Source organism: Eretmochelys imbricata, chromosome 15, assembly GCF_965152235.1.
Source record: "Eretmochelys imbricata isolate rEreImb1 chromosome 15, rEreImb1.hap1, whole genome shotgun sequence".
NCBI lineage: Eukaryota > Metazoa > Chordata > Testudines > Cheloniidae > Eretmochelys > Eretmochelys imbricata.
Genome location: NC_135586.1, coordinates 21,288,140 through 21,314,933, shown reverse-complemented (window position 1 = coordinate 21,314,933; position 26,794 = coordinate 21,288,140). Strand labels below are relative to the sequence as shown.

The 26,794-nt window shown below is 40.9% G+C and overlaps 1 protein-coding gene across 1 annotated transcript in view; it reads left to right on the top strand.

The window, feature by feature from the left end:
* The window catches only part of ADGRD1 (adhesion G protein-coupled receptor D1), a 240,924-nt gene that overhangs the window by 10,280 nt on the left and 203,850 nt on the right, over window positions 1-26,794 (top strand). The window contains exons 5-11 of the mRNA XM_077835220.1: window positions 1,807-1,929; window positions 12,334-12,510; window positions 14,671-14,925; window positions 19,250-19,314; window positions 20,819-20,974; window positions 23,786-23,845; window positions 26,586-26,703. Coding sequence (XP_077691346.1) covers window positions 1,807-1,929; window positions 12,334-12,510; window positions 14,671-14,925; window positions 19,250-19,314; window positions 20,819-20,974; window positions 23,786-23,845; window positions 26,586-26,703 — 954 coding nt within the window. The remainder of the gene's footprint in view (window positions 1-1,806; window positions 1,930-12,333; window positions 12,511-14,670; window positions 14,926-19,249; window positions 19,315-20,818; window positions 20,975-23,785; window positions 23,846-26,585; window positions 26,704-26,794) is intronic.

The following is a 26,794-nucleotide window of genomic DNA, read 5'->3' as shown; positions in this document are numbered from 1 at the left end:
AATGTAACTGCAGTTGGAATCTGACCAGCTATCTACCTCAGAATTAGGTATCAATTTACAGCTGGTTGTTAGAAAAACATTTCTTGATTCACCCAGTAGATTTTGGGTGAATCAAGAAATGTTTTGGGCCAGATTCCCTGAAGGTGTCCTTTACACCTCCCTACACCAGCCTGTCCTCTTTGCCCCGGAGTGCGGAACCGGTTACTTGGCTGTTGGCTGCCCCACGTCTTGGTTTCAACTGAATATGGACAGCTTTAAGATTAGGCTCAAGAGACATAATATCCTCCAGTCACAGGGGGAATGCATATGTTGCACCATCTTTAGGGTGATAAAGCCCATTCCCTATAGCATACCTAGCCATCTCTGTGGATAAGTGTAGAGGGAAATGGGGCCATAGCCCTGCCTCTACATCTTTGGGGTGATTCAGGGGTGCCAGAGGGTCAAGACTCTGTATTCTCCTTGCGCATGGACTGTTATTGAGTTGGACCCAAGAACAGAGGGCACATATTAAAAAGGCTCCTTATGCCTTGGTCCTTCACCATGCATCTGTGCTAGGGCCATACACAATCTTTCCGTATCTCTATTGTTACATCCTGGTGATTGCAGATACCAACCATAGCCCTGGCTAAGACTTCTGTATCTCTTAGCAGGAACAACACCAAATTACTCTTCCCACTGCCTGTCATTGGACAACCCTAATCCTGAAAGTGCCTTTTTCAGAATGCAGTATTTTGGAGAAGACATAAAACAAAGATCCTGAATTCTCACTGTCATTATAGATCCATGGCACTGTTTGCAAAAGTGATGTTATTAACAGTACTGTCCAGGACAAATTCCAAATCAGGCAATTACATTCTTCCTCCCTAAACTGTAAATAAAGAAAATCCATGTGGTATTTTGTATCCTGCTGTATGAAGTGTTACTAAGAACTTGTCTTCAGTATTAAAAAACCTGCGTGTTTTACCTCTGGGTAACTAACGTGCATGAGTATCCTGAGGTAAAAACACAATGAAGTCAAAGCACTTCAGTTCTATTGCAAGGTAAATTTGCCAAGGTCCGCCCTATACCCAGGCCTGAGATTATCTGCGGCAAGTTTACCTCTTGACAAACCTAAAGTGCTGTGATTTTTACCTCTGGATAGCTCACCTCCATTAGTTAACCTGAGGTAAAAAACTGTGGGTTTTTTTTTAAAAGCAGTGAAGAAGATAGGCCCTAAGAAATCACAAGGAGTTACACATGATAAATGGAAACAGAGCCTTTTTGGATGCTAATAAAAAGTCATGCCCCTGGGTCTCTCAAAAGAACATACATGTTTTTCTGCCTTCTTGCTAGAGTAGGTCTAATATCTTCCTTTAATATAGCCTTTTTGATCAAAAATGGTCAAAAAGCCATTTTCTAAAACAGAAATGTTTGTGGGAGGAAAAAATAAGTTTTTTGTCAAATTTTCTGAGGGGCGAGAGAGAAGAATTTCCTGATTAGCCAAAAATACCCTATAAAGTGCCGCTTGTTTTCAGAACTCTGGAATACATAGACTTCACTCAGACTATTTTCAAGTAGTAATTTCTGGCCATGCTGGTTCAGCTACACAAATGATTTAGTTGAACAGGGGATTGGGGAGGGCAGATCAATATCATTTTTACAGACTATAAATGATAAGACTGTAAGCTGTACCTTTCATTTATTTTATCCTGAAAAAGGGGGATAGAAAGATAAACATATTAAAAATGCTTGAGTCATTTGAGTCATGTCCCAAGAAGCTGTCAGTACACGAGAATGTTAAAGGACATTTTAATTTTCCTTCCTTAGATATTGTAGAAGGAATGGTCAACAAAGGAATTTACCTCACTGAACCAAAAAGAGTTACCTTTCTCATCTTTGGAAACTCCCAAAACTCTTGCATTAGTAATCCAGAAATGTGTGGACCTGAAGGTGAGTGCTTTGCCATCATTATTACTGTTTGTTTTTATTATGCTGTAATCCTATCAGATGTCATGAGCTAAGTAGAGTTGGGTCATATCTGTACTTGGATGACAGATCGTCTAGGATCCTCAAGATACTCTGCTATTTTTTAAAGCCATTTTTTGCTGAAAAAACTTTGTTAAAAACAGCTCTAATTATTACACAGGGAACACAAAGTTATGAGGTGTAAGTAGTTAACGCAAGGTCCTTATTTTGCAAATGGAAGTTCTCTCTAAAGTTCTAATTTCTGACTTTGCCAATTATTGAGTTAAAACAGTTTACAGCTAGATATGAAAAAAACCCACATAGATTTTTTTCCTCTCACGCATACCAGTTTAAATTAGGAGTAATTCCACTCAAATCAATGGAATTAGACAGCATTTAACTGGTTATTGTGAGAGCAGAATCAGGCCTCCTGTGTTCCAAAACAATGTCCCTTAGCACAGAGAGAACAGAAATGATCCTGCAAGCACTGCAGCATATCAAACAGATGTGTTGTCTTGCTGGTTTCAAATTTAGGAGACTAGTGTATGAAGTCCCTTTACCAAAGGTTGCTGTTCAGATTTAGACGGGGGCTCTTCAGCATGCTAGTGACTAAGGACTTGGTATTATAGTCATGACAGTGAAGAGGAATTTTGCATTTATCATCACGGGGTGTAGGACTGGATCCTAAAGCTGTAGTACTGAGTTATGAAATTGACTACCTGTGATTTCTACAAAGCATCAGATGGGTCATTGCTGATTTTACTTATTAGCTAGAGTGCACTCGAGAGACAGGAATGGCATGATGCACAGAAAGTGCAGGAGTGTTCCGATTCATATTGCGAGTGTCACTTGATCAGTTCATGTGGAGAAGCCAAGACTCAGGAAAGGCTGTCTTGATTTACTTCTTGTTAGTGACTTGCAAAGGCTAGGAGACTGGCAGATAAATGTCCTTGGAGCGTTAGGGACTGTTCTCTGAAATAGGTCTAAAACCATGGTTTTCTTCCACCACTCTCACTTTTGTCGTTTTGCCAGACCTAAAAAACCCAAACAAACACAAGGGTTTTGCCTCCCCAGATGTTTTTTAGAATTAACTTGTGTATTTTTAAAAGCCTCTTTGTGAATCCTCCTAAATGCCAACAAAGGCTGTGTTAGATCTCACAAGCTATGAGCTGGATGTGGCCAGCTGGAATAGCATCTTGGATGGAATATGTCCAAGACGCTGCAGATACTGGTGCTGGCAATTAAAAAAAGGTGGTATTCTTCCCTCTGAATAAGAGTCAAATCAATATCCCAACAGGACATTGCATGAGAGCTGGGTGAAATTTTTTGGACAAAACTTTTTTTTGGAGAAAAATGCAGATTTGGCAACACAAATTTTGTGATTTTTGTGTCCGTTTTGCCAAATTGTTTGTGGCAAAAAGGGGGGTGGAAGGGAGGAATCCTGTGAAGGCAAAGCGTTACATTTTGAAATTTTTAGAAATGACTTTTTTGTTTTGAGATTTCATTTGACAGGAAACTAATATTTTTCTGACTCTAAGTTCACCTGAAATTTCAAAAAAAAATTCAATTCAATTTGTCCCAAACCAATTTTTTCCCCTGATTGATTTTTTTTTTTGAACTGCCAATGAACCAAAAAATCAGTTATTCACAGAGATCTGTATAGCACTGCTGCAGATGACTTCTTTAGGATGAGATGTAAAAACAAGGTCATATCCACTAATGATCCCAAAACACTTTTCAAAAGAATAAGGGTGTCTGTTAATAGGGACTCAAAGCGGTTAAGGGCAGGATAGCTTATACCAATTGCCAGTATGTTTAATTATCTTCCTATCTAAAGTTCTCTTTTGGCCGCTTTCAGTGGATTTTCTTTTGTTTCTTGGCCCTATACAGTTGTGTTGTGTTGCTGGTGCTGCTAATGTGTACAGTTAGTCAATGGGAACTATTAACGGATTTCTGTGGGTGCAGAATAGGACCGCTAAATCTCACCCTGAACCTGGGATTTTGCTGGCAGGGGAAGTTATCCCTGTAAGATATGTACTCGGGGCCCAATTCTGCACTTGGTTACATTGATGTAAATCCCCCTGAGCCAAACAGGCCACTGCAGTTGCCCGGAGCTTGGAAAGCTGGGTGAAATTCAATGGCCTGTGTTATACAGATTAGTCCTAGATGATTAATGGTCCCTTCTGGCCTTAAAACCTGTGAGTCTCTGAATAAAGGGTTGTAAATGATATTTTTTTGAGAATGTTGGCATTTTTTCCATGAGCAAATTATCTCTGGATAAATAGTTTTATTATTCAGAGCACCTCCACAGAAGTCTATGACATTACTTTGGTTTTACACTGCGTAAATGAGAGCAGAAGGTGGCCCATTGTTTGTAATCCCATAATGTGATCTCAGGTTTGTGCAAGGCCCTCTATTAAATGAACAAACAATAGTGACGCAAAGTAAACCAAAGCCAGGTTGAAACTTTGGGCCTGCTATGTTTGAGAGGCCCCTTATTTTTGCATTTCAGGGTAGTTCTGACCTCCCCTGTGTCCCCACCGAATACTGTGACTACCCCATCTTAAACTCTTGCGCTTCGATAAAAAGATGGACAACACAATTCCACATGGCGTCCTTAACTTGGTGCCGGTTATTGTGGGTTAGTCTCCATCCCCGGAATAACTAATAAAAATACCTCATAGGTTTAAAAGGGAAGAATTTACCCAAGGCAGCCTTGCCTAAAATCATGCAGCCTAGGTTTGGAGTCAAATGATTTTTTTTTTTATATATGTGTGTACAATATACAAGATCAACTTCCATGGCTCATAGACACTGGAGAGGCTGCTACAGGCTTTGCTGTAGCTGCAAGCCATCAGCATTCTCAACCTCTTCCCCCTGCCTTTCCCCCCGCTGTGATATAACATTTAATTTTTTTTCTTTTGTATTTTGTTACTGGATTCAAAAAACTGTCAACAGACAGCTAAAATATTTGCCAGATGTGTTATAGGGTTGGTTACACCAAGTGGAGTGTGGTTTAAATAAATACTACACAGACTGGGGGCCCAATCCAGGAGGTTTTACTCAGGCTAAACTGTCCTCTCTGCTTCCTTATCTCACTATCCACTGCTCCCTATGCCATGCTCCCTTCCTCTTATCTTTTAGCAACACCTTTGTTTTCCTCATCTCTCCTCCCTTCCGCTTATTTTTCTCCCACAAATCCTATCTCTTCCTTTCCTCCCACCATATCACTGACCCCTTTTCTCTTAACTCTCCTCCAGTCCTCCTCCCCCCCGCTCCCTGCACCCTCCAAATACTATCATTGGCAACTCCCATCACCCCCCGCCCACCAAATCAGGAAAATTCAGGAGGATGCTAAAGGGGACGATTTCTCAGTAAGCTTTTTTCTCACTGATATTTCCCTGCATTCATTCCATCAGGTGCAGAGGGGATTGATTACTCCCCACAAAACAGGCTTCAGGCTTGCCCTCAGACCAGATGGATCTCCAAGGATCTGCTTGGATCCCAGGGAATCAAGAGGGGGGCCAGGGACATTGTTCAAAGTTTCTCATGCTTCTCTGAGAATTCTGGGTGTCCAGACACCCTTCCCTACAACGGGGTGGGGGGGAAATCTGTATGCAGCGCGCTTCCTCCATGCATGGGTCTAGGGGATATGATTCAGCCCGTAAATTATAAATACAGGGGAGAAAAAAAGATACAGAACCATTAGGATGGTGCCTAAATAACCAAAGGAAACCACATGATCTTTTGTGGTAGCCCTTGCCCCTCCTCTCTATCCTCCCTATTTCTGTTGTTTTAATTAGTAATGTTGGATGGGATATTCAGAAGCACTTGTCATTTGGAATGTAGACATGCCCTGGGAGCAGGGTTAAGCCAGTGCTGAGCACTCTTGAAAATCCCTCCCATTATTTCTATTCCGAGGGACAGATCCTAAACATAGTTTATTCATGTAGTAAGTACTATATGGCTGGTAATCTGATGGAAGTACTTTGGTAGTAAGTGTTTGTAGGAGCAGGCATTGGCTTTTAGTTTGCAAGCTCTTCAGGGCACAGGATGGTTTTTTATTGGTCTGTAAAGCACCTAGCATGCTTTGGGTCCAGCAGTGTTGCCAACTTGCATGATTTTTACCATGAATCTTGCAATACTGGATGCTTTTCTTAAAGCCTGAGCTGCTGGAGTTGTGTGAATACAGTACATCAGAATCTCATATTTCATTATTTAAAAAAAAGTTCTAGCCGTTGAGGTTGAAGAGAAAAGCTTGAAAATGAGACTCCTAAAGGGTGAAACACTAGAAGGCAAATGAAAGAACCTCAAATTTTATTTTAACAAATCTCTTGATTTTTTTTTTTTTTTGAGGGTCTGGTCCTTATGACTTTTGAGTACCTGTGGCTGGCAATACTACCCATATCCTTTAAATCTACAGCATGCAAAGGCTTTATAAAAGTTGCAATACATTTCAGTGCTTCCTGAACATTAATTAAAAAAATACGCTTTGGAAAAATTATAAACTACAACACATGGTGGTTTTCATCTTTCGGTTGTTTTCACCCGTCTGTCCATCTATTGTTTGACTGTCTCCCCTAAGCAATTTTTTCCACTGAGAATATTTTAGAGCCCTCACAGTATGCTGATGCTGTAGAAGATTAAAATGACAAATAAAATTATGGTGCAAGTCACAAATTATCTGGTGCAATCAAGGTAATGATTTAGAGGAAAAGATTGAAAATGTTACATGAATGAACAAAACAACTGTAAGATTGATGAAAAATGCATTGAAACTGTAGGGATCAATGTGGAATGGTGCATGTGATTTTTACATGGTGTAACTTCTGCAATACCTAAACTTAATGGGTAAGTTAAGTGGCAGTGTTAATACTGGATTTAGTTGCTTTGTTAATTTAGGCCATTCTTAAGTTACTGACAAGACATATGACAAGATTTTACTCATTCTGGCATGTATAGCAAATACTGTGTGTTACCACTTTTAAAAAATGGTAAAAATTCATACAACAGTCAATACTTAGTTGCTACCTGAAAATGGAAGAGTAGAGATTATTCAGTATTCTGCTGCAGGCATATTTCTTTACACAATACCACATTTTATGTATATTTGTCATACCAGAGGAAATAAAACCATCAGTAAATCACATTATTTCTATAACTATAGTATAATAATCAGAGTAAATTTTATTTTTTATGGTGCCATTCCCAGCACCTCACAAACAAGAACATTAAAACCATAAAATACTGAAATATTCAGAAGATAAAAATGTGAAGAGAAGAATCACATAAATAGTTAATATTGAACCACAGCAGTGGGTAAACAATCTTTTCTAAAGGAGAGGTCTTCATGCCTCCCTTAAACTAAACTAAATCTCTGGCAGTGATAGGCTGTAATTCTGTCCAAAATGATCTCTTTCTTAAGATACAATAAACGTCTCAGTGTGCATTGGTTATAGTTGTACGGATTTGCTTTTAAGTAGAGCTGGGTGGGAAATGGTTTTCCAGTCCCAGGAAAATTTTTGAGATGTCAATTTTTTTTTTCCTGTCCTGAATCCAGAGGAAAAGTTTGACCTCTTGAACACTTTTTTGAAATGAAAAAACTTTGGGTTTGGGACAATCAAAACTTTTGATTTCAACTTTGATTTTTTTTAAAATCCTTTTTTTGTCTTAATATACTAAAATTTTAAAAAAGAGAGTCCTTTTGACTCAAAAACCCAAAAGTTTCCAGTTTGAAAATGTCAAAATGAGATATTTGACAATTTTGCAACTTTTTCCAAACGTTATTCTAGTTGGGAGATTTGTCAAAAGTGACCCTGTTTTGCAAATGGTTTCGTTTTTGACAAATCAGCAATTTTCGGTGAAAAAATAGCTTGTTGAAAAATTCCTGACCAGTTCTATTTCTAAGTTTGCCCTAAAAGTTGCACAAGAGAGTAATCCAAGTGCAGTTTCACAAGAGAAGGCCTTTCAGCGATCAGGTGGGAATGCAATAGGAAAGGTTGCAGTCAGCTAATATACCATACCTCAGATTAAAACGAAAAACGCCAACCCTGACCATAATTGACCCCTAATCTTCTTAAATCAGACTCTGGACAAGAGCTGCCACATTTACACTGCACCTTGTCTCAGCCTGATGACAATTCTCTTCATCAAAATTTAGAGGCCTCAGGCAATTGTGTGCATCTGCCTTGGGTAGGTATATAATCTCCATTATCCTAGTAATGGAGCGCCTCAGAATCTTTAACGTATTTATCCTCACAACACACCTGTGAAGCAGGGCAATACTAATATCCCCATTTTACAGATAGAGAATGGAGGCACAGGCTGACTAAGTGACTTTCCCAAGGTCACACAGAAAGTCTGTGGTGGAACAGGGACTTGGTCTTGGGTTCATGAGTTCCAGACTAGTGTCCTAACCACTGGACAATCCTCTCATCCCCTCTCCTCACCTCTCTCCTGCCAGAGCCTTTCAATGTGAAGGAAAGTTTCTCCAAGATTGAATTTCTCACCATTCATAATACATTTGCTCAAGGAACATAGTTGGGGAAATGGAGAGTTGGAGACATAGACCGCTGGGTATTAGCAGCATTAACCTAAGCTGCACCTACACCAATGCATGACTCTTCTAATAACATTAGACACTATACCTGAGATTCTTAAAGCTGCCCCATGGGATTTGGATGCCCAAATCCTATTAGTTGTAATGGGAATTGGGCATCCAAATTCTAAAAAAATCTCAGCCTATATTACACTGTAGGCTCCATCGCTCTACCCTTATTCCTGTGGGGCCCTGGCTAGTGCTGTGTGAATTCAGAATTTGTCCTAGGTCACCAAAAAGTTCATGGAGGTTTGTAAACCTGGGGCAGGACTGTGCAAACATTTAGTCCTTCCTCCCAGGAAATTTTGGGGTGGGATGGTGTTTTGATTTGGGGTTAAAACCATGCTAAACTCTACAGTGTTGGAGGAGTTTTGTCTGACCTTTTTTTGGTTTATCCTAACTAAAATCTTAAAGGGGGAAGAAACAAACTTAGAGTAGGAGGACTTACATGACCTGAAATCAAGACGGGTTAGTGGAATTCCCAGATCCTTAAAGCTGATGACTATTGGTGCAGAACATAAGCAATAACCCAAATCTGTCTCAGGACTTGTCTATACAATAAGGTTGTGTGCACTATGCGGGTATGATTTCTAAACTGCACTAACATGTTGTGCATTAATTGGTCTTTGTAGACCCTGCTGGTTCTCTAGTGCGTTTTAACATAGTGCAGTACTACATTACATGACAGATGTTAATCGCATAGCTTAATGTACTAATGGAAGGCTGTCACATAGCACTGTACGGGCCCTGAATAAAATAGAATAGAAATGTTCCTGAGGACAGTAGTACACTTAGGTTTTGTTGTTTTTTGCCCCCCACTGTTGAGGTCATGAAACAACACATGAGAAGCAATGAAGGTGCATAAAAATGTAGGCACCTTCCTTAATGGTGAAGCTCTACTCTCATCTGAGCTGAGGACATTGTGAAGATTTTGGGTTTGATCTGGGGAAATCCTATGTACAATAAGCCTGTTGTAAATGACAAAGCTCTATAGGTCAACTCTCCCATTACTTCCCCTCCTATCTATTTCTTTTCTTTTGTTTTATTTCACTGTGGAGGGGCTCCCTGCCTGGGGTTATTACAGACATCTGTCAAGACAGGATGTCATTTATATTTGACCATGAGGAATTTTTATATGCAGTTAAACTATATGGACAAAATTACTTTCCTAAATTCTAAGTGCATTTTTGTGATGAGATTTACAATGTGCTCATTTAGTTTCACTTTTAGGTTCATCATTTCAAAAAGCGATAAAGTGTATTTAAGGAGGATTTAAGGTTTTATTCTAAACTTCTGAGCTATAATTCTTCATGGTGCTTATATGGCATATACTGGATGGTTCGGTAGTTCAGGTGTTAGCCTTGGACTAAGGAGACCTGGGAGTTCCCTACAATAGACACATAGCTGACCTCTGGGAAAATGTGTGGTAAGCCAAGGTGAAAGGACTATGATCTTTCACACTAAGCAGGGTCAGTACTTAAATGGCAGACATCCAAGGGAAACCAAAATCAGTATGGTGTTTTCAGCAGGTGACTCTGTTTTCTCCGAGTTAGTATTGAATCAATGCCTCCGTCTTTTGTGAGAGTGCAGAGTCTTGCAGGAGCTGCTTTTCAGACAAGACATGAAACCAAAATCTGCTCTTGACTAGAGCTGTTCAGAACATTGGCATCAGTTCTCAAAGTCAATTGAAATGAGCCTTGGGCTGGGGGTTAACTGCATTCAGAAGCTTTGGCTCGTGCTGACGGAGATTTGGCAAACACGGGCTGATGTTGTTCGCATACTGATCAATAGCTAGGAAGCTGGTGAGAGCCAGCTAATATTTTAGTGGTGGGGAAAATGACTCCTTTCTATATAAATGTGTAAGACACATTGGGAATGATGCTTAGATGCTATGTAGTGCTGGGTGCCATTAAAAGGACCTATACAGACAGACAAAGATAGATTAAATAGAAAGGCAAAATATACATATGCTATTTATTCAGCAATAACAAACGCCCATATGACAACAGGAATATTAGGATTTTTGTAATAGCTTGTCACTGGGTGCTCTGTTCCCCACTGGAGTACCTCCTTCTGGCCACATCTGGGATTACCTCTGCCAGTCCAACAACCCTTACTTCAGTAGCTTACTCCAGTCTAGCTCTTGCAGTCTCACTCCTTAGCTGCTCCTGCTTCGTGGCTTGGCCCACCAGCCAGCTCATTGTATTTTTCCCCTTCCTGGGTATCAAAGTCTCTTGAGACCCACTGCCCCTTAACGGCATCACTGCCCAATAAGGGAACCCAGGCCTGTCCTCTACATTGGGTTCCAACCCAGGGACCCTACAACAAGCAGTCACAGTCTGCACTGTCCTAAACCTTACTGATGTATCCTTAGGTTACTTCCTATGTGGCCTTGTCTCACCCTGAGTGACTGCAGCCCCCTTCTACTGTCAGCTACTGGGCTTTATCCAAGCCCCTCCTGTTCCTCTCCAGCTGAGCTTCATCTCTGATTAGTGCTCATTGCTCCCTGGTTTCTCTTCCAGGTGCAGCCTAGGTGGTTAATTGGCTCAACTAACCCCCTTAACCCTGTCATGCCTTCTGTGGGGTGCATACACCATCACAGAACTGTATGCAGGCAGCTGGTGGGGGAAAGAGGGCTTTTGAACACTGGAGTGGGTTGGGGTTTGCCTGAGCTTTCCCCAATACTAATAAGAATCAGGTAAACACCTATAAACATTCTATTGCACACCATCAGACTACCTGCTGGATTCAGACCTCAGCAGGGTTACTCTGGCATGTTGCTACTGGGTAGCCTAAAGTCCTGTTTTATTTAGGCAGCCTATCAATACTTGCCACTAACTATAACTAAAATAATCAAGGCAGATGTTTTCACTGCACACAGCAAGTTTCTTTCCAGTCCGGTATCTTGTTTGTGGGCACTCATCTTAGGTTTTATTCCTCTTAGCACTTCATGCCATTATTCCCCAAGACCTATGTTTTTAGGAAGCAGTTAGTCTAGCCACTTTCTTTTTAATTGCTCATGTCTGTCTGCTGAGCCTCTTTACTGCCATGCTGAGCTGTGAGGGATGCTTCCTTTGCTGTTTACAATTCAAGCAGCATTCCTAGGTCACCTTTATTAAAGAAACACAGCTATCATTGTGACAATTTGTGCAATTTTACAGTACAAGAATATTCCAAAACCTTCCACTGAACTTAGTGGGACTAGTTGTGAGTGAAGCTACTCACGTGCAATTGTGCACCTGTAGTCAGGAGGGAATGCTTGATTTTTGTGGTGAGTTAAGAATCTCAGATTGGGGAAAAGAAAGGTTTCTGGTTATGGTTTGTAAAAGCTGGTATCCTTTCCTGTAAACCAGTATCCCTTCCCATCACATTGATGCTCTGGTCCCTGCAATAACCAGAGGGAAGAGCCATGATGATCATAGGATTACAGGTTCACCACCTGTAAGAACTATAGCATAACCAGCTCCTTATTTATATAAGATTTTTTTTTTTAAGTTTAAAAATATTAGTGTGGCTAATCTATTTTTTTAGTTATGACTAAAATGGGATACTTGGGTAGTAATGAGTATTATCATGTGCTTGGTATGTGCCAGTTTGTTATAAAACCAAGGGCAGATCCTTAGCTGGTGTAAATTGTCATCGCTCCATTGCTGTAAAAGTGCCCCACTGATGCCAGCATGAAGATCTGCCCACACGAGCATATTCGCTGTGTGTACTCTAGGATGTTTGATGCTTTTTAATCCCACCTGTTTCTCATTAGGCACATCTCTTCTCTCATTTGCTTCCATCAGGAGTAACATTTTCCTTTTTCTGGAAGACTCAGGAGCAGAAGGCTAACTTTCCCCCCGCCTATGGTGGACAGGTCATTTCCAGTGGTTTCAAAATCTGCTCAAGTGAAGATGAAGGCTCTCTGGAATTTTATGCCCGTGGGAATTCAATGAAGTGGGAGGCAAGCTTTAGTCCCCCAGGTAACGTTCAGTTTCACTGTTGAGGGTTCAGAATGGAAATAAAGTAGTGATGAGCACAGCTCCCTTATCTGGATAGAAAGAGAAGATGAGGAAATAGGTGGATTGATGAAGTATGGATAGGCTTTAATTCCCAAGAGAGAAAGCAGGTATTAGAACATCAGGGACTTTGTGTACAGCACAGTTACAGTTCATATCACCATCCAAGGGTCTAATCCTGCACTCCCCAGTCCCTATTGAAGTAATATTCTTATTGACATCAGTGGAAGAATAGGGGTTTACCTGGTGTCATAAATATAAAGGGAAGGGTAAACCCCTTTGAAATCCCTCCTGGCTAGGGGAAAACTCCTCTCACCTGTAAAGGGTTAAGAAGCTAAAGGTAACCTCGCTGGCACCTGACCAAAATGACCAATGAGGAGACAAGATACTTTCAAAAGCTGGGAGGAGGGAGAGAAACAAAGGGTCTCTGTCTGTCTGTCTTATGCTGTCTTTGCCGGGGATAGACCAGGAATGGAGTCTTAGAACTTTTAGTAAGTAATCTAGCTAGGTATGTGTTAGATTATGATTTCTTTAAATGGCTGAGAAAAGAATTGTGCTGAATAGAATAACTATTTCTGTCTGTGTATCTTTTTTGTAACTTAAGGTTTTGCTTAGAGGGGTTCTCTATGTTTTGAATCTAATTACCCTGTAAGGTATCTACTATCCTGATTTTACAGAGGGGATTTCTTTACTTCTATTTACTCCTATTTCTATTAAAAGTCTTCTTGTAAGAAAACTGAATGCTTTTTCATTGTTCTCAGATCCAAGGGTTTGGGTCTGTGGTCACCTATGCAAATTGGTGAGGCTTTTTATCCAACATTTCCCAGGAAAGGGGGGAGTGCAAGTGCTGGGAGGATTGTTCATTGTTCTTAAGATCCAAGGGTCTGGGTCTGTAGTCACCTAGGCAAATTGGTGAGGCTTACTACCAAACCTTGTCCAGGAAGTGGGGTGCAAGGTTTTGGGAAGTATTTTGGGGGGAATGACGTTTCCAAACAGCTCTTCCCCAGTAACCAGTATTTGTCTGGTGGTGATAGCGGCTAATCCAAGGACAAAGGGTGGAATATTTTGTACCTTGGGGAAGTTTTGACCTAAGCTGGTAAAGATAAGCTTAGGAGGTTTTTCATGCAGGTCCCCACATCTGTACCCTAGCGTTCAGAGTGGGGGAGGAACCTTGACACCTGGGAAAGAGTGAGTGAGGAGTGCAGGATGAAGCCTTTGGAGTCCTCACTCAGTGCATTCGTAAGCTGGGAGTCCAACTTACCATTTTCTTTCATTTTAAACCTCTCTGGTAACCCTTTTGGGTAAGTATTCCATGCTTACATGATACAGTTGGCCATTTGTATGGTAAGAAGGAAGTCCTGGAAATGTATTTGCATGATTATTAATAATGTATTTTAAAATGAATATCTTATTTCTGTCTTCTGATCCAGAATGCAGGTTACTAATTGAGAGGCAATGGGGTCTAGTGGTTAGAAAAGAGCACTGGCTGATAGGACTTATGGATTGTAATTATGGCAGAGAAAGTCACTGAACCTTTCTTTGCCTCAATGTATCCACCTGTAAAATGGGGCTAATAATACTTCCTTACCTAACTCCTCTATAGCTGTGATGTTTAATAGTTTGTAAAAGTGTTTTGCAAGGAAAGCTGTTGCATGTATGTAGTTACTTTAATCCATGTGACAACTATTATAAACAATGTTTGGACCTCTTCAGCATAACATGTAATCTGCAGCAACCTTTAATTAGTCTTTATTTACATATTCTGTAGTCCTGAAGTCCTTATGCAACCCTCACTGAAGTGGGAGTTCTGCCTGAGATAGGACTGAATAAGGACTTTAGATCTGGGCCCATAGTATAATTTATGCAATTGCAATGAGCCTGAGGAAGGATTCAGGCACAATGTCACTAAAGCCAATAGGGGTTCTTCCAAAGTAGGAGTGTCCCTTGTGAATAAAGAGTAATGTACATGATATCATTGCTCCATAATTCAGTATTGACACTTCCTTTATAGCTCCATTGCATTGCACAAATGAAAGGCATTTTAACTGAGCTAAAATTTATTGAACAAGAAAGGCTGTAAATGAGGTTGATTCATGGATTTTACAGAGTTTTAATGTTTTGCAGGTCCATTCTGGACTCATATTCTCTTCACATGGAAATCAAAAGAAGGTTTGAAAGTCTATGTCAATGGAACTCTAAACACCACCGACCCAAATGGGAAAGTTTCCTATAGCTATGGGGACCCCAACGCAAATCTGCTGACAGGGACAGAGAATGATCAGAGCAAACGCTATGTGAACGGGGCTTTTGATGAGTTTATCATATGGGAAAGGGCACTCACCCCCAAGGAAATTGAACAATACTTTACAGCTGCTATCGGTAAGTGGGAGCATACTCTGTATAAATGTTGATTTTTAAAAAGTTCGTTAATTGAGCTTTCATAAAGTTCAGCTGTTAAACCAGCTGTCTTAGTGGGCGATAATCTGCAGGCATAAATGTTTATAGGAATAAATGTTCATAGGAATCACTTTGTCAGTTTCAAGGGAGGTGTTTTTCTCACGCTGGGGCACAGCCCCTCAGACGTGTCACCAAAGCACTCACTGAGTCTCACCTCATCTATTGGCTGGAAGAAAACCTCAGCAGAATCCAACCATTGCTAGGACAACCAAACCACTTCCTTTTAACTAATGTCAGAATAGCAAAGGGACCTATTTTTAAAAAAGTCATTCTTGTGATGGTCTTGGGAAAGCCTTCATTTGGTGCCTGAAATAGCAATAATATTTCAGTGTTATGTTTGAAAATATTAAAAAGATGTTTTAATAAATGTGTAATGTTTTAATCAGGTTGGCAAAAATTGCTGTGGTATCTGGTTGTTGTATCTATCACAACAAACAGGAGTTACTATAACACCATCAAATCCAAAGCTATTATAAATCTCACTTCCTGGATTAATATAACACAAGAATGTTATGTTACTGAACTCAAGTGCTCTAGACTTTTAGATTGCCCCAGTCCATCTATATGTATGTGCTGTTTCACTGTCAGACAAGTATGGCTCTTGTATAAATATGCCAGAAGGATAGTAACTTTCTTTAACTTCTTCAGTGTTCATGAATACACAAAAAGAACAGGAGTACTTGTGGCACCTTAGAGACTAACAAATTTATTTGAGCATAAGCTTTTGTGGGCTACAGCCCACTTCATCGGATGCTTAGAATGGAACATATAGTAAGAAGAGATGTGTATATATATGTACACACACAGAACATGAAAAAGTGGAATAAGAGGCTAATTAATTAAGATGAGCTATTATCAGCAGGAGAAAAAAACTTTTGTAGTGATAATCAAGATGGCCCATTTAGACAGTTGACAAGAAGGTGTGAGGATACTTAACATGGGGAAATAGATTCAATATGTGTAATGACCTAGCCACTCCCAGTCTCTATTCAAACCCAAGTTAATGGTATCTAGTTTGCATATTAATTCAAGCTCAGCAGTTTCTCATTGGAGTCTGTTTTTGAAGCTTTTCTGTTGCAAAATTGCCACCTTTAAGTCTAGTACTGAGTGGCCAGAGAGGTTGAAGTGTTCTCCTACCGATTTTTGAATGTTATGATTCCTGATGTCAGATTTGTGTCCATTTATTCTTTTGCGTAGAGACTGTCCAGTTTGGCCAATGTACATGGCAGAGGGGCATTGCTGGCACATGATGGCATATATCACATTGGTCAATGGGCAGGTGAACGAGCCCCTGATGGTGTGGCTAATGTGATTAGGTCCTATGATGGTGTCACTTGAATAAATATGTGGACAGAGTTGGCATCGGGCGTTGTTGCAAGGATAGGTTCCTGGGTTAGTGTTTTTGTTGTGTGGTATGTGGTTGCTGGAGAGTATTTGCTTCAGGTTGGGGGGCTGTCTGTAAGCGAGAACTGGTCTGTCTCTCAAGATCTGTGAGAGTGAGGGATCATTTTTCAGGATAGGTTGTAAATCTCTGATGATGCTCTGGAGAGGTTTTAGTTAGGTGCTGAAGGTGATGGCTCGTGGCGTTCTGTTATTTTTCTTCGTTGGGCCTGTCCTGTAGTAGGAGACTTCTGGGTACTCTTCTGGCTCTGTCAATCTGTTTTTTCATTTCAGCAGGTGGGTACTGTAGTTTTAAGAATGCTTGATAGAGATCTTGTAGGAGTTTGTCTCTGTCTGAGGGATTGGAGCAAATGGGGTTGTATCTTAGAGCTTGGCTGTAGACAATGGATCATGTGGTGTGTCCTGGATGGAAGCTGGAGGCATGTAGGTAAGTATAGTGGTCAGTAGGTTTCCGGTATAGGGTACAGTTATCATCCCCTCAAGTCCCCCACCTGCCTCCATGTACCATTCCAAATAGAGGTTGGAGCTTGGAAAGACTTTGCCAGGGATGTTCCCATGGTTGCAGTATGCAAAGTGTTAGTCTCATATTATTTGCTCCTAATTTTGCATTCTTTGGATTAAATTTGAAAACCATGTGAGAAATTCAACCCTGCACCTAATATTGCAATAATGCTTACAATAGCTAGTCACAGACATTACCTATATTTTTGAAGAGTTACACAGGGTTTTAACTGTGAGAGATGCCCCCGCCCCCACCCCTGCTGATGTTCTGAGAAGAGACATGGATGCATCCCTAAGTGCTGCTTTGCAACTTTAGAAGTTTGCGCTATGTTTCAAACTCTTGTGACTTTTTAAAAATAAATTCCAAGTCTCACAATATTTAATGGTTTTTTCTCCTTAAATCCCCAGTTCCTGATGATATGAGAGAATCTTGCCTTTCATTTAGAAAACAAAAGCAAGTTTCTAGTTCTCATGGTTACAGAGAAAAGTTTGACAAAAGTGCACCCTAAAGGCTCAGAAACTGGAAGGCAAAAAAAGACCCCCAATGTATTTATTTATTCTTTTTTTTTAAGAAACCTTGGGATTTTTTTGTTTATTTTTTAAAGCCAATTCCATTATATTTAGAGGCCTGGCTCATGATTTTTGAACACTTGTGGTGGCCATTACTGAGTATGCTTCTTTCTCATGGCTCTTTTCTCTAGCATGGATAGAACCCAGTGAATTAATCAGGCATTTTTATAGGCCATGAATCTCACTTTTTTTCCTTTTTTTTTTTTTTTTTTTTTAATTCCCACAAGTGTTGATGTCCATGCAAGTTGATTGGTGAAATTGTGACACGATCCCTAGAAATGCCAGTGGTTGTTGATAATGGCAGGCTATATAATGAGCCAAAGTTATCCTTGGTGTAAATTCAGTGACCTCAGTGGAGTTTCACTAGAACAAATTTGGGCTAACTTTATTGAAAGCTTAATTAGGAAACCCACTTTTAAAAAAATTGAATGAAAAGCTGTGCTATTTTAGATAACAAATACCACTAATATCTGACGATTCTGCCCAAATACCAAAATAATGAGCATGATTAAATTCTAAGAGAGAAAGTTTTACTTTTCTGGTCACAAATGATCCATAAATCCTGACACATGCAGAGGAATCAATACGTTTAACACTGGAACTGCTGGAGGGCATCCAAAAATCTAGTTTATACTTTTTATCTAAGTAAATCATTTATGACATAGTCGTATGGTAACCTTCACTGATGTAGTAACAGTGAGTGACATTTATTGGTAAAGCCAGGCTGACTAAAAGCAGCTTTCTGTGTTGCTTGAAGTCAACTCAAATAGCTAATGGAGACATTATCTGCAGTGGTGCTCAGACTTCTTGCAGATGCCATATTTTAAGTGCAAACTGGAATGTTAATTGGTTTGAGGCTTTATACTCCACTAGCTTTTGTTCAGGACTCACATGCTTGCTCATCAATAGCTGCCATCCGTTTGTTACGCTCTTTTTTTCTGACTTTGGGTAATATCCTGGTCCCATTGACTTCAGTAGGAACCTTTATTGATTTCTGTTGGGCTAGGGACTTCACCGTTTGCCTAGCTCTCAAAGATTTTTGTTCCTGAAGAGCCATCCATTGATTTGTTTTTTGTTTTTCAATGCTCTGGAAGGAATGTTCCTATTACCACCCCATCAAGAAATTTAGGCTCAAAATATAAATTCTTTCTTTCTTTGTATTACGTTACATTATTACCTAGAGGCCCCAACTCAGATTGGACCTCATTGTGTTAGGTGCTGTACATACACCTAATAAGAGACAATCCTTGTTGTGAAGATCTTCTAATCTAAATAGAAAAGATAGACAAAGTGTGGAAGAAAGGAGGTAGTACTATGTGGAGTACTGAGGCACAATTTACTTAAGTCTCATTGATTCGCTGTGGCAGAGCTGGGAGTTGAACTTGGATTTCCTGTCTCCTTATCCAAAAGGCCAACCTTCTTCTCTTTGTATAGATGTTTCCATGGATTTAAAATTTCATTGAAATCAGTTTTTTGTGTTAAATTTAAAAACACTCCCTTGCAGTGTTGGAAATCCAGCCAAAACAGCGTTGGCTAGTGTATAAGCACTGGAAAGTAAAACTGACTAGAAACAGGAAATGAAACTGATTAAATACACCAGTCTAGTTTCAATATTGGAAATCGGGAAAATGCAAAACAAATTGCATAGTCTTGGCTTGAATTTCTCAGAATTGCATTGTAAATGTTTCTCACAGATCTTTTTTGTTTTAGTTTTTTAAAACATATTTACTGCAGGAAACTTTTTTTTTTTTAAATTATAATTCCTTTTTCCTAGGCAAGCAACTTTTGCTTTCTTCAACACCTCTGTGGCCCATTATGACAACCACTACAAATCCCATGGTAGGAGAGTCGTCCTAACTCTTTTCTTTAACGTCAACAATAACTTCCCTTCTCAATCCTGTTTTGCTTTCTTGATATCAAAATGTATGTGTAATACAGAGAGGTAGCAGCCTTTCCATGGTTTAGGTAAGATTCAGTTTTCATTTTCATTTTACTCCCCTTATAACTCATTAGAGGTATCAGAGAAAGGGGAGGGATTTTTTTTTTTAAAAGTGATTTATTTAACAGACTATTAGAGCTAGTTTAGAGGGTTAAAGGGAAGAAATCCCTCTTCTGCTGTCTCTTTTTCAAAACTTTGTGAACATTTAAATTTTGGAAATAGTTTAAAAAAGAATGGGGAAAATCATGAAAATATGGCTAAATGTTTTTTTCCCCTTTTTTAAAAAAAAATGGAATTTGAAACATTTAACCAGATTTACAACAGAACTTTTTCTTTCATCTGTTTAAGAGGTATTTGTATTAAATTGGTATTTATTTTAAAACATCTAAGTGTTTTATAAAAAGAAAAGGAGTACTTGTGGCACCTTAGAGACTAACCAATTTATTTGAGCATGAGCTTTCGTGAGCTACAGCTCACTTCATCAGATGCATACCGTGGAAACTGCAGCAGACTTTATATATACACAGAGAATATGAAACAATACCTCCTCCCACCCCACTGTCCTGCTGGTACGAATAGGAATGAAACGAATACGAATGAAATCCTATTGGTACCAGCAGGACAGTGGGGTGGGAGGAGGTATTGTTTCATATTCTCTGTGTATATATAAAGTCTGCTGCAGTTTCCACGGTATGCATCTGATGAAATGAGCTGTAGCTCACGAAAGCTCATGCTCAAATAAATTGGTTAGTCTCTAAGGTGCCACAAGTACTCCTTTTCTTTTTGCGAATACAGACTAACACGGCTGTTACTCTGAAAAGTGTTTTATATAGTCTAAACAAAAATAAGTTCCCTTTTCAACCTGGCTGTATGATGTTGAAATCCTATTCGTTTTCTTCTTGTTCATAGAGCCTTTCAGGAAACCAGGGTAGACAGGACCTGAATTTCTAATGAAAAGAATAAGCAGACAACAAATTAATTTCAGCAGCATTTATTGGTTTCATGTCTTTTCTAGCTTTGTTACAGTGTGTGTGTGAATATCCTAATGTATGTGCATGCTATACTAATCTATTTATCTTCATTTGTTTATGGTCTATTATTCATAATCAGAGCCTTACAATTTACTCTGCCTCAGGCTACTGAAAGGGAGTCTCGGACCAGACTTTGAGTTATCTCCTGTGCAGGAAGAGACTGGATTAAGCAGTAAACCGTTTCTCCCTTTCTCTGGCTTTACTGCTAGAGAGGCACATCAGATCAGTCCTGGAGATGCATTGCTTGCGTAACATGTAAGGATTTGGAGGGAATTAGGCCCCAAATTGCTGCTTGACTTTTGTGTAGTTAAGTATGGAAATAATGGCTGGTTACCAAGACGTGCAGTGATGAGACAATGTTGTTGTCTTTTAGCTCTCCACAGATGCCTATCATCCTATCATAACTAAACTGACCGAGGAGAGGGGAAACTTCCAGTACCGAGGGGACCTGCTCCGCTATCTGAAAAACATGTCACTCAGTTTACCCAACAAATCCCTGTTGGAGAATACTGCCTTTAACTTGACAGAGGTCAGTTACTTTCAGTTTTTAGGGTGATGCCAAATGATCTTGTTTTTACTTCACATGCTGGAATGTAAAATGCAGCTTTGAAAGATTTTGTTGATCATAAAATATAAATATTTAAAAAACACTCAAGACAACTATTTTAATCAGTAGCAAAAGGTCAGCTGTCACTGGAAAAGACAAGTTTAATTACAGGGCGCATCAACTTGTTAAGATGTCATGTAATATTCGCACAAAATGGTAGCATCCCCAGGCATCATGGTTCTGGGTTAAATATAAATTTTTAGTTAGACGGATGAGACTGAGAAGGAGACAATCACTTCTTATGAAATCTTTTCTGCTATGTTCAAAATGTAGGAATTCTGAAATGATGATAATCCTGAAAAAAATTTCATTGTCTTTCTTATGTACTCTAATTTATCAAAATCCAGGCTCGATCCTGCAGTCCTCAATCAGGCAAATTTCCCACTGAAATTGGTGGAATGCAGGATCAGGTCCATAGTCCAACTGAAAGATTTACTCTGTTTGTTCTTTGTAGATTATTTTAAACATTACATGCAGTCTGAACTAATTGAGGACAAGAGGTCACTTCCTACTAACATGACTCCAGCCTCATTTGGAATGATGGGCAGCTAATTCCCTGATTTCAGCAAGCTAGAAAGCCATTATTACAGTAATCAGTGCTGGTCTTACCAGTGATTGTTTCTCTATCCCCATGGGTAATACCAGGGGGACGAGGATTATTTGGTCAGACAAAAGGCATAATAAAATGTTTCTGAAAAAACTGGGCAGAGACTGATAGTTTCATGTAATGGACTGGAAAATATTAAGGCTCGGTGTGTGTGGATCACCAATGAATACTGAGCAGAAATCCTTCTGAAAGGCCTCATTATGTGCCGTTCTTTGTTTCACTGAAAATTTGGGATTGGAGCTAATTTGAAAACTGCCATTCATCCTCTGCGGTGTCACATAGTCTCATTTGCCATGTTATTGCTCATTCATGCTATCCCGCGGTACGTTGTGCGGCATGGAAAGTGGCGTGCAGACCGAAACAAGGCATGTGATAATCTGTAGCAAAGCTGCTTTGGGAATTATATGGCAGAGTCCTAATCATATGTGTGGACTTTGCCATTCACCTGATTGATTGGGTTAGGTCTTTTGTTTGTCTGTAGCTAATTCCCAGAGATACAGCCACTATCATTTTCTATCGAGGATGTAACTTTGGGTCAGTTGTCTCAGGGCTAGTAGTCATATGCCTTGCTGGACAAAGGATTGCGAGTTAAGTGCTATGCAATAAACTTTCTGATTACAGCCACACATATAATGCATTAGTTCTGACAAACTCTGTTCATGTGCAGTTCTAATCTATCTTAGCCCAGCTCACTGTGAGTCCAGGGTGTAGGAGGAGGCCAAACATGGCTGCTCCAAGGATCTGATGCTCTGGGAATCCTCCCATTTCTCTCGCCCACCTCCCCCTCCCCCCCGCGCTCTCAGTGGCCTAAGATAGCCTCTGTGGAACAGCTTTGCTGCATTCTGTGGCCCGGAAAAGCATTCCTCTCTCCATCCTTCTGGCATCTGACTTAGCAATGCAGGTTGTGTACTGGGCCCAGGCTTCCATTTATACCCTCAGGCTGAAATTCTAGACTCAGTTTCTCAAAGGAGCAGGACGGTTCTTGCAGCCACGGGGAAAGAGGGGCCTCCTGATCCTGGGCTGCTCTGGAGGATGGAGATGCCCCTAACTTAGGCAGCCTTGGGGGCCTTGTCTGAGTCATAGAATAATTGAATCATAGAAATGCAGGGCTGGAAGGGACTGCAAGAAGTCATCTAGTCCACCACCCCGCGCTGTGGACCAAGTAAGCCGAGACTATCCCTGACAGGTTTTTGTCCAACCAGTTCTTAAACCCCCAGTGATGAGCATTCCACAACCTCCTTTGGAAGCCTGTTCCAGAGCTTAACTACTCAGAGGACAGCCTTATGAATGTCTTCCATGGTGTTTGCACCAGGGGAATCCTTGCCCAGTCAGAACCAGGGCTTTGAGGGCCCTTTTACACGATGTAAGATAAGATGGACTGGGAGAGGGATCTCACCTTTGATCCTGAAGTCCTTCCACGTGCATAACACCCACTTAAATCAGTGAGAAAATCTGGTGTGCACTGTGCTTTCTAGATCAGTGTGGTCTCGAGGTTCAGATATTCAACTGGGGATCAGGAGACCTGGGTTGTGTTCCTAGCTCTGCCACTGATGTGCTGTGTGACCCTGGGGGAGTCACTTCCCCTCTTTGTGCCTGTTTCCCCTCCCACTGTTGTATTCTCTATTTAGATTGGGTGCTCTCTGAGGCAGGGACAGTCACTCACTGTGTGTTTGAACTGTGACTAGCCTCATCTGGAGCCTGTAGGTGCTAGTGTAACATAGATAATAATCAGGTTAAACAAATGGTAGGAGCCAGAGTTATGCTGTGTGCTTCCTAATGGCCTGCTCTCAACTATTAGGCAAACATGCCCATTTCCACATGGATTTAGTTGGCTTCACTGGCAGAGTAATTTCAAGCTCCACTCAATTCCCGTGTTTTCAGTGGCCGTAGCTGGGGTGTAACAGGTGTCATATAGGAGATAAACTATTACTGTTAAAATATTACCATACCAAAGATAATGAGTGAACTTCCAAGCAGGGAAGTGACTTCCATGAAAATGTGTCTGTCATTGTAAAATGAATCTTGGAACTCTTAATGGAAATCTACCTTGAATGTTTACCAGGGGATGTAGTGGATAAATCAGTAATCTGAAACTAATCAGATAATATGGTCCTATTTATCTATAGGCTTTCTTGAAAGCTGTTGAAGATTTTCATTTTTTACCCAGCTTGACTGGCATATTGGAGGTAAGACACATGTTTTAAGTTTGCAGATTAAATTCAGGTGCATATTGGACAGTAATAACATTGGTTGCATCCATTATCCTTCAGCTTTGGGTTTCCAGCAGTACGCTCTCATCTCTGCATCCAAAGTAAAGATAGCAAATGTTAATTTTGTAATGGTTTGTTGAGAGTTAAAATAAGATATCTCAGAGCAGTAACACAGAAGTTATTTCATAAGGACTGGCGAAAAAGTATAAAAAATGAGGTTTGCAAAGGAATGGGCAATGTCAGTGAAACAGGTATTTAACAAAGATGATTTTTACATGGAATGTAGCCTACTTGGCAGTTTCTTCTTGAAAGTGGCCATGTAAAAGAATTAACACATCCCCTGCATCTGGATATTTATAGGACTTTTTTAAAGCATTTGCTTTTTCTTTTCCCCCCTCTCTCATTTTAAATTATATCTTGTGCCTGGGAAGCGATGTCCATATTTACAGAATGGATACCGCACAGGCAACAATGCTTCCTGATTAACACTCTGGGAAAGATCACATTTGAACTCGGAGCTGAGAGGATACTTTCGTCGTCATTCCTGTGCAGTGCTTGCTCTCAGCTTTCCTTTTAGTTACACTGGAGTAAACCAATAGTGGTGGTGGTCTGGATTTACACAAATGAAAGTGAGAACAGAATTTGACCTATGTGTGTTTGAACAGCTCTGTTAGCTCAGTTTCTCCTTCTGTGTATCTTGTTGCTGTGATGTCATAAACCAGTACTATGACATCACTGTACATTGAAATGGAAATGATTGTAGTGTGTAACAAGTTCAGTATTATGGACAGAGCTTCAGCTAATGTAAATCAGCAGAGCTCCATTGATTCTGGCTATATATAAGCTGAGAATCTGGCCACATGACTTTATTGAAATGTTAAGGGCCCACTCCTTATTCATGTGTATCATCACATGAGTAAAGACTCTTCACTGGATTAAGGGTGTGCAGGATCTGACCTGTGGGTGTCGTTCTGTGCAGAGGGGTGCAAATGGGAAGTGCTCCGGAGTTTCTCAGGGTTTGTCAGGATCAAGTTTTAAGGAGCAAAGAATGTGGGATTGGACCTTAAAAAGGGAGGAGAAGTGGATGGGCCGTGACAAATCACGCTATAGTTGAATCATAAATGCCTTTGGTGAAAGATGTGGAACACCAATGAATTTAAGTTCTTAGTCTGAAACTTGGCAGCTTTCTCCAACATGAAAGCAAGAAATAACCAAATGGACTTAATGTCTTACAATGTTTTAAAAACTATATACTCACTCGGAGATATTGTATACCAAGCTTCAGCCTGGAAGGATGCTTTCCAGCCAAAATACACACCCCTTGAAAATGTGTATTTGTTAGGGGAGTGCTGATGTAACTCTAATGATGGCCAAGATATACTTAAACTCCTGATCTGATGATGATGATGATATCTGCTTGTTGACTTAGACACCAGTTTCTGCCAGTCTTGATGTATGGAAACAAGCATTTAAATCATTCCCCAAATAACTTCTTTAATGCAAGGCTTGATCATGCTTGGTGGTGAACATCATCCATTCAACTGATGGCAATGGGAGTCAAGGTCCATTCAGCACTGTGGCGGGTTTTCTACCTCATAAACCCCTTTGATGCCGGGGGGAGCGAGGTTAACCCAGCCTCCCGGTTTCAATGCCAGTTCTACCACCTCCCTGGTGGTCAGGGCTGTATGTCCCAATGGCCAGAGTCCCTCTAAATCTTCTTCCCCGGTGGGATAGCACGGCCTAGCGGCTGGAGTCCCTATAGTGCACTCCTAAAGCAGTGTGGCACAATGGCCAGAGTCTCCCAAAACTCTGTTCCCCTGGTGGGATTCTGTGGCCTAGCAGCTGGAGTGTCTCTAGTGTGCTCCTAAAGCAGCATGGCCCGAGGGCCAGAGTCCCTCTAAGTCCTCTTCCCCTCATAGGATAGTGCGGCCCAGCGGCTGGAGTTCATCAAACTCCTTTGAGGTAAGAGAGGGGTCGATGAATTGTCATCACAAAAAGGGGCGGGGGAGGTTTAGAGCCCCCAGTAGGGGAGCCTGGGCCCACCCGCCTTCACTGGGCTGCAACCCAGGGCCTGTTATTGATGGCATGATCCGCCCCGGGTCAGCGGGGAATCCTACTGCAACACGCTGCCCTCAGAGTGGCGGGAGATACCACTTCCTTCCCTTTCCTGGGTCACTTCCTACTAGTTCTTCAAACGTAGCAGTCCCTGTCGCATCAGGGTCTTCAGATTCCTCAGCCCCCAGTGCTCCCTGGGGTTCCCACACCTGCCAGTCTCTGGTCCTGCTTCCTGGCCCCTTGGCTTCCTCCTGTACGAGTCACCACTGCTGCTGGGTTGGAGCCTCCACTGGACGTTGTCCTTCCTCAGCCGCCAGCCCTGACTGAGAAGCTCTGCAGGCTTTTATACTTGACTCCCTGTTGGAGCATGCCCAGCAGCGCCTCAGGGGCGTGGCTTCCTCCACCAGCAGGGAAGGGTTAACCCTCTCAGTCCCAGTGCGGGGCCAGTCTGCCCTGTCACAAGCACCAATCAGGAGATTCTCAGTACTTCGCAGGATCAGGCTCTGAGTGATATTAAATCATGCAGTATTTTTACTTTGTGTGGCCCTGAGAAGGGGAAATAAGATGTCATTAACAGAAGCTGGGCACACTTACGTGATCAATAGAAACAGGATTTTAGACCAGCACTTTGCTTTATTATTGAGATGCCTTCCTTTTTCAGACTGCTCCTGTGATTGGAAGTTTAATCGAAACAATTGACAATGTGATGGTGCACATGGCCTGCAATCTGGGAGGAAACCCATTCGTTGTAACCGTTGAGGGCTCATCAACTGTAGCAGGTAGGATGGAACAGCAACATTCAGAATATGTCTACACTGCAATAAAAACCCCACAGCACTGAATCTCAGAGCCTGGGTCAGCTTGGGCTGC